This window comes from Lacerta agilis, chromosome 3, assembly GCF_009819535.1.
Source record: "Lacerta agilis isolate rLacAgi1 chromosome 3, rLacAgi1.pri, whole genome shotgun sequence".
In the NCBI taxonomy this organism is placed as follows: domain Eukaryota; kingdom Metazoa; phylum Chordata; class Lepidosauria; order Squamata; family Lacertidae; genus Lacerta; species Lacerta agilis.
This window is the reverse complement of record NC_046314.1, coordinates 74112246-74125664: the sequence shown is the minus strand read 5'-3', so window position 1 is coordinate 74125664 and position 13419 is coordinate 74112246. Positions and strand designations below refer to the sequence as shown.

The following is a 13419-nucleotide window of genomic DNA, read 5'->3' as shown; positions in this document are numbered from 1 at the left end:
TCCCCCACTCTTGTTAAAAGCAAATTGTAACAACATTTACAATTAACAGTTAAATATGTAAAGCCTTTAACATTCAGTTTATAAAATTCTGACTCTTAATGGCTTTCTCATGTGGCTAGTTCAATAAATAAGTTGATTTAAATTTCTGATATACATGTGGTATAAATGCATCTACTCTCTTTCTTGGGGAAAAGCAAATAAGCCCAGAATTCCTTAGTGATGTATTAATTTATACATTTTTCCATAATCTACATCTTTCATTTTGATCTTCCCTTTGATGTGTTTCTTTTGCATGTGCCTCTTTTAAAAGCATCATGAAAACTGTAACTGGTCACTTCATAAATATGCAATCAACACCCTTTTCCTGCTCACTCAAATATAAAATTGTAGGAGTCTTGAAGCTTTCAAAATTGTTTCAAAAAAGCTTTTTTTGGGGGGGGGGGAAGTTTCTGATTAATCCAGAATCTAAAAAAGCACACTAGGCATGGTGTGCGAATATATGTATGTCTCTTCCTAGTCTTTTCCCAGCTTGATGCCGATGTTACATTAGCACCTATGGATTTCCACATTTAAAATTGCAAAAGGAAAATGCATTTTGGTTCGCATTTCAATCATGTTTACCATCTAAAAACAAGGACTTATACTGCAATGGTGTGCTTGAGGTAGCATCTTTTTTCATTGTTCTTGAGGCATTTTAAATTGCTTCTACATTAGGATACAAAATGTCACTTATGAAGTCTTACTTTTAGGACATTATTATAAATCTTAAATATGCAAAGCAACTGACCTTGTGAGATGCAGTATTTTTATGCAAAGCTATAAGGTTTTTGGATAGAATGGTATTTATTCAGCATGGCAGCTTTGTTCTGGAAATCTTAATGACACCTCATGAGGTTTATGCATACATTGAATATCCCTGTAAATAATAATATAATTACAGTATATTTATGTTCACTGCACCTATATTGCTGAGTAATAAAGTATTTCATACAAATATAGATAAGGCATTAATATTATACAGATGAAAACTAGAGACTACAAACCCCCACAGGGATTCTAGGTATGTTTTCGTCTTCTAAACTCATATTACTTATTTCGTTTATTATTTTGTTTACATTTGCTCCAGTGCAATCTCCTTCTTAGGACTAGTTAAATGCAAAAAATAAATTACAGAACTTCAGTATTGTAAGACAATTCTACTTTGCCCAGAAACTAAGATGAGTGAGCCCTGTTCTTAGCTGTCAATTGCTCCCAGAGGATTGTTAAAGAGGATTGATCAAGGAATTTCCAGCTTCCCCTTTCCCCAAACACCATACCCGCCACATCAACATACTCTTATCCTGTCTTGACCTGATGTTGGCCATATGTTTCCTAGATTGAACAAAATAAGAATTATCATCTACCTCCAAACACAGTAACTACACAGTTCAACATTCTTGGTTTTCTCATATATATGAAAGAAGTTGTATTCTGCTTGATCATGAATGAACTATTAAGTAGAGTATTTACTCGAATCTAATGTGCACCTTTTTTGGCCAAATTACATTGTGAAAATTAAGATGTGTATTAGATTCGACAGCACATTTACATTAGCCAGCAAGTCCTCTTTTTTTGTTTTGTTTCAAGGTTCTAAAAATGAGGTGTGCATTAGACTCGAGTACATACAGTGTATCAGTTAAAAGAACTTTAAACTTCCAGACATAGAGCTGCATTCAAGAATTTCCATTTGACAGTTTGGTAAAATTACAACAATAAAACAAGATTGGTGTGAATTTAGCTAATTTGAATTAAAATGTACGTTAAATGGAATTAAATGGTCATGAATCTGAAACACTTTGCGACTTTTTATGGTTGTGTCATATAGCTAGCTCCAGATTTGCCAACGGCAAATGATCTCACTCTACAGATAATTCAACCTCAACATATATAAAAATGTTTTCTCCTTGGAAAGAGCACTTGACAACGGCATTTTGATTTTTCTGGCTATATAAAATTTTGTTTTCCAAAGTGCAAGCGCAATACATGTTGGGTGCCTGAGGTAGAAAAATCCAAGTTGCACTGCTCCCTAAATCAGGGCACAACCCATCAAAACCAGGCTTGTGAGCAATTCCATTCACTTCAGAACTTCCTATTGGGCTGTGCACTGAAAATCAGATCTATCTCCCCGCCCATTATGCTAGTCCTTTGGCCTACAACTCCCCGCAGCTCCAGCCAGCACAGACACAAGGGTGGCAAAGGCTTCACTGTACCATTCATAACAAAAGTCAGTCTGCTACCTGAGGCGACCGCCTAATTTTGCTTCATTGTGGGGGCTGCCTCTTATGCTTCCATGCTATTGAGTTGATTCATCTGACACAGCCATTGTTGCTGTTTCTCACCTAGTGTTGAAATTTGAAAAACAAAACAATTTACATTCCATTACAGAAAAATGAGCTCCAGTGGCAGACTTTGAAAGGCTTTAAAATTTCAGTGATGCCTTGTGCAACACCAAAATTCAGCACCCACCCCTCAGCTTACCTTCTGTTGTTTACCATTGTTGCAATGCCCCCTGCAGCACCCTCTTGGCTTGGTGCTCTCCTAAATCCACCTCTGCGAGATCTGCTGTTGCAATAATACAGTTTTAGGGGCATTTTACCTCACAGACCCCTTTCACCCAGTCAGTCACAGCTGTGTTTTCCTCTGTTCTACCCCTGCCTCCCGCACCAGCACAGTGATAATAAATAGGGCTTTCATGCATGTCCTACATGGGGCTTCACCATTCAGGTGAAGAACAAGAGGGTGTCTCCTCCTGTTCCATATATCCGTATACAGAAGCTGCTTGGGCTGGCAGTTGAAATCCGTTCCAGACAACCTCAGTGCCTGGAGACAGACAGTCAGGTTGTGCATCCATAGCAGAGAAGGAATGACTGCTAGAAGGAATGCAGGGAGAAGAAATGCCATGCTGCATCTCCAGCATCACAACCGGACGCCTTCATCTGCCCCAGCTGCAACAAAACATGTCTCCCACATCGGTCTCTACAGCCACAGCAGGAGCTCTAAATTTCCAGCAGTTTGACCTCATCCCCAAAGGCGCACTCTTCCATTGCCTCCCGAGGCAGACGGATGCCAACAAGATGTGAGGAGAGAGCATCTTCCACCACACCTAACAGCAGGCTGGATTTGGGAACCCAGGCATGGTTATAGTGGGGAATGGCTGGGGCTCAGGAGCAATCGCCAGAGGCTGCTACTCTTGGCCCTAATGTCACATCCTCACCATCCATTTGGGATTTCCCCAAGGAACCTTAGAAGCTGTAGTTCCCCCCCCCCCCCTATAATACCTATAATTCCCAACTCTCCAATAGTTAAGAGCGTTTTAACATTTATGGTAATACCATTATTTTGCGGAGCCTCCATCATCGTTCCCTTACAGTAGTAGTAGTAGTATGAAGAGTAGAGGCACCTTAATAACACATGGTGTGTCAAACAGTTGCCAAGGTCCTCTGTGCTTGGAGCGTGGCTAACAAAATGTTTTAAGGAACGCTTCTTTGTCCTCAACACTTTTTCGTGTTCACTATGGGAACCATCTGTATATCACTGGCACAAACACGATTCTCGAAGTGTGAAGCAGCTCTTACTCACCCCTCACACTTGTCATGTTAAATTACAGCTTGAGATTGGATGATGACCTTTCCCTATTAATCAAATCCAAATCGGTTTGTGACACTGTTACAATGAGCAATATTCTTTTGCTAGTATCCAGTTAACCCACAAGTGTGTCATCCCGAATCCGTCGCCCCCCCCATGTGCAAAAGTGAACCCATGAACACCTCTTTCAGGGCCCACTCCATGTGACGGGATGATGCAGCTTCATTTAAATATTGGGATCGGTTTAGTGCCTCTCTTTCTTTCGCAAGCATTTCTATACCGCCAGTTCGTACCAATATCACATGGCGGCCTATATAAACAGTAAACTCTGTGTTAGCTTTCATGGGGTGGAAGTAATTGCTAGCGTTACTTCCCTATTTCTAGGGAAATTTCTGTGTTGCTTAAGAGGCAGAAACGTTGCTGGATTTGCGCGATGAAAATTCACACACACGTTTCTCTCTTCCTACAACACGCGACAACCCGCAGACGGGCTGCCCTCATTAAATAAAAGATACACATACACACACACACACACACGAGAAGCCAGGAGCAGCAGCTAGTAGGTATGGAAGCGCGCTGTTTCTTGCTCTCCCACCCAACTCCATTGACGTCACGAGCTGGAATTCCTTTCCGTCGGGGGTGCGCAGCGCGCGCGCCCCCGCCTGCCTTGCTCAAAGCCTGCAAAAAGCTTGGCTGGGCTCTCCCGTCGCAGGAGGGCAGGAGGCAGAGAAGCCCCGCCGGGCCCCTTTCCGGGAGGGAGGCGCGTCTAGTAGGGCGTGGTGGGCCGGCCGTGCTCCTTCAAACCCCCCGCGCCGGACAGGCATGTGCCGCCTCGACGCGAGCCTGATTGTAGCCGGGGCGTGAGGTGGCCGCTTCGCGCTGCTCCACCGTCGAGTCCCTCGGACTGCCCCCCCCCCCCCGAGCCTCCGTCGTCGTCTGCAAGGGGTGAGTCTTTGCGGGTCAAGGAATGGAATGGAAATGGGAAAGTAGGCAAGGAAAGGAAAGCACCAGACCGATGGGCTGCGTCGGTGTCTCGCCCAATCTGGGGGGGGGGGGAGTCGGATACTTCCCAGGGGCGCAAGCTTCAGGGATCCCTTCGCGTGGGTTGGTTCCAGTGTTTGTCGATCTCCTGTTCTCTGTGATGGGCGAGGGAGCAAAATACTGCGAGGTGTATAAGTGCCTGTTAGTCCTTATAGATAGATACGCCTGTGAGACCCGGGTCCTGCGTGCATGTAAGAAAATAATATTTTAATCACTCGCGCATATTACAGGGTTGACTTCAAGGATACTCTGCTTATCCGCAAATGTGGTAACTTGGGAAGGAGCTACTGAATAATGGGATAGTCTTTCCAGGTGAGAGTAGTGTTCTACATAATCCTAAAGGTAATGGCTCCCGGGGAGTAGGGAGATGGATTGACAAGGAAAAATAGTGGGGTGTAAGCTGCCCGATCTTGAAAACATGTATTTCCTGGCATCAGAAATGGGTGGTTGGGCTATGCACTCTGTACTTGCTCTGAGACATACTTTTCCATTGTGCACATGTTTCTGCTGTTGAGCTTGTGGGTCCAAGGAATGAGTTCTAGACAACCTGATGCAAATGGAGCTTGGTGTTTTCTAGGTTAGACGAGATAGGGGTTTCTATGCCACTTGCAGGAAGTGTGCCAGTTTTGTATTATAATGGCTCGCATGTGATTTGTTGGCCAGAATCATCACAACCCTAATGGCTCTGGTACCTCTCACTTGAGTCAGTCTACTAGTAAGAAATAATGGGTACTGTGAGTTTCCACAAAGGGAACCTGCAACCTAGCCTCTGTTATCAGAAGAGCCTTCATGTCTTCCTAGAATAGATCAACTGGAAAATCTTGGATTCCAGTGGCCATTGTAATACTGATTGGAGAGGGGTTATTATGTAAAAAGTGATGCTTGTTCAGAACAGTTTGAACATTATGAACATGAAGAGATGGTAGACGAAGGAGATGGTAGCCAAGAAAGGCAATAAGCCAATTTTGGCACGTATTTCCCAGAATTCTGCAGACATGTGTGAGCTGTGTGAGAATGCTTATCAAGAATGACCTCCTGCTGAAAGCAGATCTCTCTTGCTTGACGTGCATTTGAAAATCTTGTTCAAATAAATCTGAATATTTGTAAGACAGGCAGATTCCTAGTGCATGCTCCCCCCTCCCCCAGTTTCGTAGCTTCCCGAGTGCAAATAGAAGCTTGTGCTGCAGAAGGTATCACAGTGTCCCGAGTGAGATGAGCAGGGCACAACTGGCACAGCATAAGCATAATCATGAGGAGAAGGAAGGACAAAAGACGAGTAAGAATGCATCACGATACGGCTCCATAAAATTATGCATGTGGTGGAGAAAATGGATTGAGAGGTTTTCCTCCCTCTCTTGTGACTGGGGGGGGGGGGGTCTTCCAGTGAAGCCAAGCGGTGGAAGATTTGGGACAGACAAAAGGAAGCACTTCTTCACACAGTGCATACTTAGATAGCTTTAAAGTGGATTTGATAAATTCATGGGAAACATCAGCAGGAGAGGACTGTCCTTGTGGGCTTCCCATAAGCATCTGGTTGGTCAGTGGGAAAAGAGGTGATAAGACTAGATAACCCTTTGGCTTCATTTAAGAGGGCTTTTATGTTACGACAAACTTGTCAAAATGCAAAACTGGGATTTGTAATGCTTTTCCTGCTTAGTGCTTTTCTCCCATTACTGTAAAAATAGATCCATGTGTACATCCAATGCTGAATTGTTGGCATCCGTCTGGCATGATAAAAGTGAAACTGCTGAGTTACGGTAGTATCAGGAAGTGACCTCCCCAGGGCATACGTATAGGCAGTGTGTGTGGAGGTTCTGGGCTGCCCAGACAACAAGACCCGTCCCCCCTTGCCCTCACTGTTGTATAGTAATCTGAAGGAAAGCAGAGCTTGGCTGCAGGAATTACAAGAAGGAGGAGTACAAAGTGCCATCTTTGGGACCCCACTCTGGATTTGTGCAGGGTTTACTCCTTAGCCTTTTCTTCTCCCAAAGATAGTCTGCAAGGCAGCGGAGGTTTAGGATAAGAGTTTTCCTTCTCCTAGATGGGATTCCTTCCCAGGGTGATGAGCCCCATCTGCCCCTACATTCAATGTTGAGTGCATTCATTAAAAAGGAAAAAAACAACAACCCCAAAACATTAGACTACCTGGGACCAATCAAAATTCACAGGGGATATCATGCCTCATAGTCCTTTATGTAGACAATGGGTGCTGAACTCAATAGGTGTCTAATTCTCCACCTTCAGGATCTTTTTAGGGGCCGAAGAACAGTCCCTGATTTGGTGCTGAAAACCTCTGAGGTGGGTGGGTAAATTTGTCAGTGCCCCCTTCAGTTGCAGATAGAGGGACTATGCATAGGGACCGTGCAGATCGAGAGACCCTCTCCTGCTGTACTTCCCACCCCCACCACACACAGATATAGTTTTCCAAAGCCAGACTCTGTTCAGGTTTTGACTTTGGAAATAGATAGATGGATATGCTCGTATTGGCCTCAATTGTCCAAAACAACAACAACAAAAAAGTTGTCAGCTGAACTGCAAGGCAATGGTTGTATAATAAGGACCTTTATCTGCTATCAACTTTCCACCACTTTCTACATTTAACAGAAGTATCTCAAAATCAATACTTCCATCTTCTACCAACAAAGAAACATTGGTTTCCTGGGGGGGCTATCCAGTGTTTTGTTTAGCACCACATCCATGACTCTCAGCTTAAAGAGTGAAAGAAGTGTGTGTGTGCAGAAGTAAAACCTGAAGCACCAGCGCTGTTTAGCCACACATATTCTTAGCCTATATAGAACTTTAAAAAAAAACAAAATTTGGGCCAATACAGATAATATGGCTTCAATGCCAAGGCAATATCCCCCCCCCCGACACCCTCTTCCCACATATTTTGTTTAACATCCTGCCTGATTAAAAGTTTGGGTGGACTTGAAATTTTTTTCCACGTTTTGTTTAGTGATAATAAAGAGGCTCTGGAATTTTTCCAACTAAAAGTGGCAGTTTAACTCATAGCTGTGCATGCTCATGTAAACTGCCTCTTCTATGACCTAGCTTATTTGGTGGGTTTTCTCTATGAGAAAAATGTATTTGCATTGCAGAGTTGGAAAATGGGGCTCCAGGATATGACATCACTGTTCCTGCTGTGAAATAAATGGCAGTCATTTATGGGACCCCTTAAATATGTGAAAGCAAGTCAGGCATAAAATTTCACTCAGTTCTATACAGTCGTACCTTGGATCCTGAACACCTTGCAACTCGAATGTTATGGCTCCCGAACACCGCAAACCCAGAAGTGAGTGTTGTGGTTTGCAAATGTTATTTGGAACCCGAATGTCCAACATGGCTTCCACGGCTTCTGATTGCATGCAGGAAGCTTCTGCAGCCAATCCAAAGCTGCGCCTTGGTTGTCAAATGTTTCTGGAAGTTGAATGGACTTCCGTAACGGATTCCGTTCGACAACCAAGCTATGGCTGTACATGAAGCTTCAAATGAAAGTACGTATAAAAGTATCATAACGCATGCATTGTGGTCAATTTTTATTACAACTGGAGTGGAAAAGATTCATATAGCATATCGACACTGCAATGCAAATATATGAATACAAGTTGTTGCCTCCACATGTGATGGAGAAACAGAAAAAGCCTACCCCTTCAAAAAAACATGTTACAGTATATGGCTTTATCATGGGAGGGACATAAGGTGAATTGGTGATAGCCATTTCACTGATAAATAATGGTACAGTGATTAATGATTTAAGAGGCAATTCTCTAGTACCCTATGTAATGAAAAGAACTTTTTGAGCCTTCTTGGAAGCAAAGTTCTCAATCAGATCACTGTAATGCAAACCTCTCCCAACATTCAGCTGAATTCAGTGCTAATTCTAATAGGTATTCTTGAGGCATAGAAGAGTGCGGGTAATTTTATCAATTTCAGCTTTGAAAATTACCTCTCACCAGATGCAATGAGAATAAGTACTACACATAAATTGAGGTAAATATATTGACTTATGTTTATGGATAAATTTAAGGGCTGACAGATCTGCATTATTATTATTATTATTATTTTGAGGTTGATTATATACCGGTAACTTAAAAATTATCTTGATCTCAGTCAACAACTCTGTTCAATCAATTCCCACTTGGGGGGCAGTGTCCTAGTGCCCACTGGAGAAACATCTTTCCAGCCCTTTTCAAAGGCATCGTCTTCCATTTTAGCCAAAGATTTAACAGCAAGTGTGAATCCACACTTGTCTTTAAGCAGCACCATTTGCTTACACTTGTCATCTAGGTTATTTCATCAGCCTTCAGTTGAAAGACAAATGCATGATTCAGGGATTTAGCAGGCCCCTGAGATGAAAGGCTAAGAGAAACCAAGTCATGAGACAGCTTTCTCTGTTCTAAAAAGCTGGGGGGTGATTTGATCATAAAATTTAAAAGAGTCTTGCGTGGGGTCTTTTGGTGAGAGTAGTCCATGTATGGTATAGGCTACCAGCCTTTTTGGGCCCAGAGGCATATTTGGCAATACACCCAAACCAGAGAAAAAGCAGGCGAATCAAACACCAAATGGGAAAAGCGTGTACCAGAAGCATTCTGGGTAAATGGAGATAAGAGGGCGGGGTGACTAGATGTTTTCTCCTTTATTTCTAGCCAGTCCAGTGCCATCCATTGTGTGTGTGTGTGTGGGGGGGAGAACCTGGGAGGAGGCTTTGGCGGATGGCAACGGTGGTGTCTGAAAGCACAGCATATTGCCCATGGGACCCCAGAGCTTTGGTCTGTTTCATAAGTGAACCTCCTTCCCCTGAAATTTATATTGCAAATTTAGCTAGTAGGCTGCCGTGATCACTAGTGTTAGTCACACTAGCCACTGCATAGGGGCTATACAGAGACCTGAGTCTTTACTATCCCTGTTTTGATATATAACCTGTCTCATGGCTCCTTATTTAGCATAGAAATGTGGCCTCACCTGATTGGTATAAGTGTAATCTGTTGCAAGTAAAGAAAACTTGATATTGGATATACTGGAAGAGTTTTGAGAAAAGAAGAGTTTGTGGAGGTAAATTGTGACACTTTTCCATGCCATGATGTTTGAAATGAGAGAATGATCTAAGGATGAAAACATGGCTAGAAAGGAATATATGGTTTGATTTGTTTACATTTGGAATTTGAGCATTTCCCCCATGCTGTAATTTTTATTGTTCTAGAAAAAGGAGGATGAAGGAGGTAATGGCTAATAACAGTACAACAAATATATCTCAGGCAAGAAAAGCAGTGGAGCAGCTGAAAATGGAGGCATATCTGGACAGGATAAAGGTAAATTTCAAACTGCTACTATGTCTACATATATTACATCATAATATAATGTTTATTCTTGGGGTGCATAAATATTTGGTCAGCCTGTGCTGAAACAAAGGACACATTTCTAGCACTGACAGGATGCACACCTCATGCCTGAAAATCAGTTGGCTGTTGACTTGAGGATCAGATTACACCAAAATGATTTCTTGAAGAGCTTTGTAGCCACCTCTCACTGTAGATAAATCTTGCTCTCTCTTGATAAGGGCCATCTCTCCTCTTAATTCAGGAAAAGGTACATTATTTCCTTTCCCACAGGAGTCAGTGTTCTTATTAAATGTCAGACTTGATGCATTCTTTTCAGAGTACAATTTACTTTTGCTACATTGAACAAAATAAGATTCAGAGGCATTCTAAAGTCTTCATGGTCTTTACATTTTCAGCTTGCCGTACAAAGGGCCCACTTTCTGCAGTAATAAATTAAATGGTAGTACAAGTTGAATTCACAATCATGCAGTGGCATTAAAAGCAAAACACAAATGGCAAATCTGCTGTTATTTCCTTGCTGCCCAGAGTGGCTGGGGAGACCCAGCCAGATGGGTGGGGTACAAATAATAAATTATTATTATTAAATTATTATTGACAGAAACTGAAACTGGATGCCTTCAGCTACAAAGCAAAAGTAGCTTCTGAAAGCACCTCCATAAGTACATGTGTATTGAAAGTGTTAAGACTGTGCCAAAGCAGATTTTGCTTGAAGTTATGAAAGCAAGTGACTATCCATTTAAAGATAAATGGGTCTAATCCTGTATGCTGCTTGACTAGTAGAGGCCTAGGAACCATTTGTAAGCCGCTGTGCCTTCATCAGAGGAAAAGTGAGGTATAAGTGTAAAATACATTATTAGTCCACAAGATGCATCTTTGTTTTGTTTTTTTGTTTTCTTGTTTTTATATACTGTATATATATAAAAATAGCTTAAAGGAGAAGAGCAATTGCAATGATCCAGAAACTCAAACGCCACTGTTATTGTGAGAGGATTTTTTTTAAAGGAAGAAGGTTAGTGAAATTTTAATGAATTAGACAAGAGTGATATAAATCATTTGTGTAATTAAATGTCTGTGGATATCCAATGGGTTGGTCTTGCTGCCTTCCAATCAAGAAACACTGTAGTTGTTTTTTATTACAAGTGACAGATCACACACTGTTATATACAATAGCTATTGTGTTTTCTCTCTTCCCTTTTTAAAAAAGAGGTTGAGCAAATATCTCTAAAATAAGTGTTGTGAGATCAACAGTGGCGTTACGGAGATGTTTGTGGATGTGCTCATTTTAGACAAAGCAAAAGCAGAGTGGGCGTTCTCACAAGAATAGCAATTATGTCTGTCTTGTCATGGAAGGTGACTGTAGTAATTGCAGCATTTTCTCTTGTCACTGAATCTTATAATTATAGTGTATCTAACAGGATTATGTTCTAACTTGGGCTGCTTCTAATCACCTCCTTTACTCTGAAATGTAATGGTAAAATTCCACAGTTCTCCTCAAGGCTGGTAACTCACGCTAAAATCTCAAATGTTTGATAACTTGAGCCCCTGAGTTATCTTGAGGAGGAGGTGAAGGAAGTGGTAATATATATGTAGTACAGTCGTACCTTAGGTTACGTACACTCCGGGTTGCATACTTTTCGGGTTACGAACTCTGATAACCCAGAAGCGCAACCCGACGCACGTGCGATTTGCGCACGCGCAGAGCGTTTTTCACGGTTTTTCTGGATTTTTCCGGTCTGCGCATGCGCTGAACGAATTGTTCGGGTTACGTCCTTTTCGGGTTACGTACTGTAACCCAGAATGGATTAAGTACGTAACCCGGGGTACCACTGTATATAAAAGAGGGCAGGAGAAGGAAGAAGGAGTATTACTTTCAGTTAATGGAGAACCATGGAACTGGGAGGTGTCAAGGATCCTTTTGCCCATCCATCTCCTTTAACCTGGAGACATTCTTCACACAAAACTACCATCTCTCAAAAGATGAATCTATAAAACAGAAAAACTCAGGCTTTGATTATTTCAGATTTTAGTGGAATAAATGGAAGTTGTTAGAACCCAAAGAGCAAGTATCTGAAGGATCAGTTAAGGAAGATTTAGTGGTAGTTATATGCAGATGTGATCTCTGATTTTAAAGTTTTACATAGTTTTTGTTTATATCTATGGTTTTTAATTTCATTTATGGACAGTAGTACTTTTTATAAATAATACTTATCCTCATGTCTTGGACAAGGAAGCTCATTGCAATATACTCTCAGCAAAAAGTGGAAATTGCGTTGAGGGTTCTGTACTGCTGGTTTAGTCTTTATCAATGAGTAGGTTTAGCCCACAATTGCTCTTCTGTATTCACTGTGTAGTGAGGCAGGGAGGCCTGGAAACCAGCAGAAGCTGTGTCTGAGTGGTTCCAAGCTGTACTGTTACATGAAGGAAATGTTTCCCAAATGAAATTCAACATACTCTGGTGTTGTAGAGGATTAGCTGGTTTCCTCCCACCCTGCTGCCTTTGTCCATTTTCCTATTGCACTAGGTCATACCCAGGAGAGCTTTTTGGGACTTGGTGCAGTTGTGCTAGTTCCTAACTGGGTGTTATATCTGTGATAAGGTACAATGTGGATAATCTCAGAGCCACCACCCACTACAAAGACATCACTGTCTAAATCTAACCCAAGTCTAACAAGCCATTTAAACAAAGATAATGATAGTATTTATATATTGTCCTCCTTCATTTTGTTTCATTTTAACCAGTTGAAAGTTCAATGGAGCTCTTCCGATTCTCCAGTCAACGCTATAAAACATCTGATAAAAGATGTAGCAATAGAGCAAATGAGCTGAACATGTTCTTCACATTAAAAAGTAATTATACACTTTCTGCCAGTTCAGCCTGTGTGGGCACCATTTTCAGGCACTGCCACAATCGTGGAGAAGACAAATGAATTGTCATAATGAACTACAGAATATGTAGGATTGCTTTATACATTTACCAAAAGCAACATATTTGTGGGTTTGCGATGGAATGCTGTGCCCCCAGGGCATTCCTCATTTGCCTATTAAGAGGACCCTTCTTGCTGCCCAGTGCCCAGGTTTGAGTATAAAGACTATGTGCTCTGAGGTGTGTTTTTGCTTTTATTAGTGCAAATCAGTACTATATGGAAATATTTCAACTGATTCCGTTGGCCCTGTGGCAGCAGTCATGATGCTTAGGTTTCTGTCTCCCCCTTCCCTCCTTTTTTTGTTTTTTTGTTCTAAACCTTTCTAGGTATCCAAGGCTGCTGCTGATTTATTGGCATACTGCGATGCCCACATGGGAGAAGATCCCCTTATTATTCCAGTGCCCACATCTGAAAATCCCTTCCGGGAGAAGAAGCTCTTGTGTACTATTCTCTGAATCACCTTGCAATTAAAAATGACCTTTGGGAGAAAA

The 13419-nt window shown here is 41.8% G+C and overlaps 1 protein-coding gene across 2 annotated transcripts; it reads left to right on the top strand.

Annotated features, from left to right (window-relative positions):
• Positions 1–4546: 4546 nt before the first annotated feature.
• Positions 4547–13419, top strand: GNG4 (G protein subunit gamma 4). Of its 2 annotated transcripts, none has more exons than XM_033144323.1 (3): positions 4547–4569; positions 9866–9974; positions 13255–13419. In XM_033144323.1, exons 2-3 carry the CDS (start codon positions 9876–9878, stop codon positions 13381–13383), a joined length of 228 nt encoding a protein of 75 aa, XP_033000214.1. In that variant the 5' UTR covers positions 4547–4569; positions 9866–9875; the 3' UTR covers positions 13384–13419. The 2 variants fall into 2 exon arrangements, with proteins under 2 accessions (XP_033000214.1, XP_033000215.1); XM_033144324.1 differs by lacking the exon at positions 4547–4569 and adding an exon at positions 5919–5941.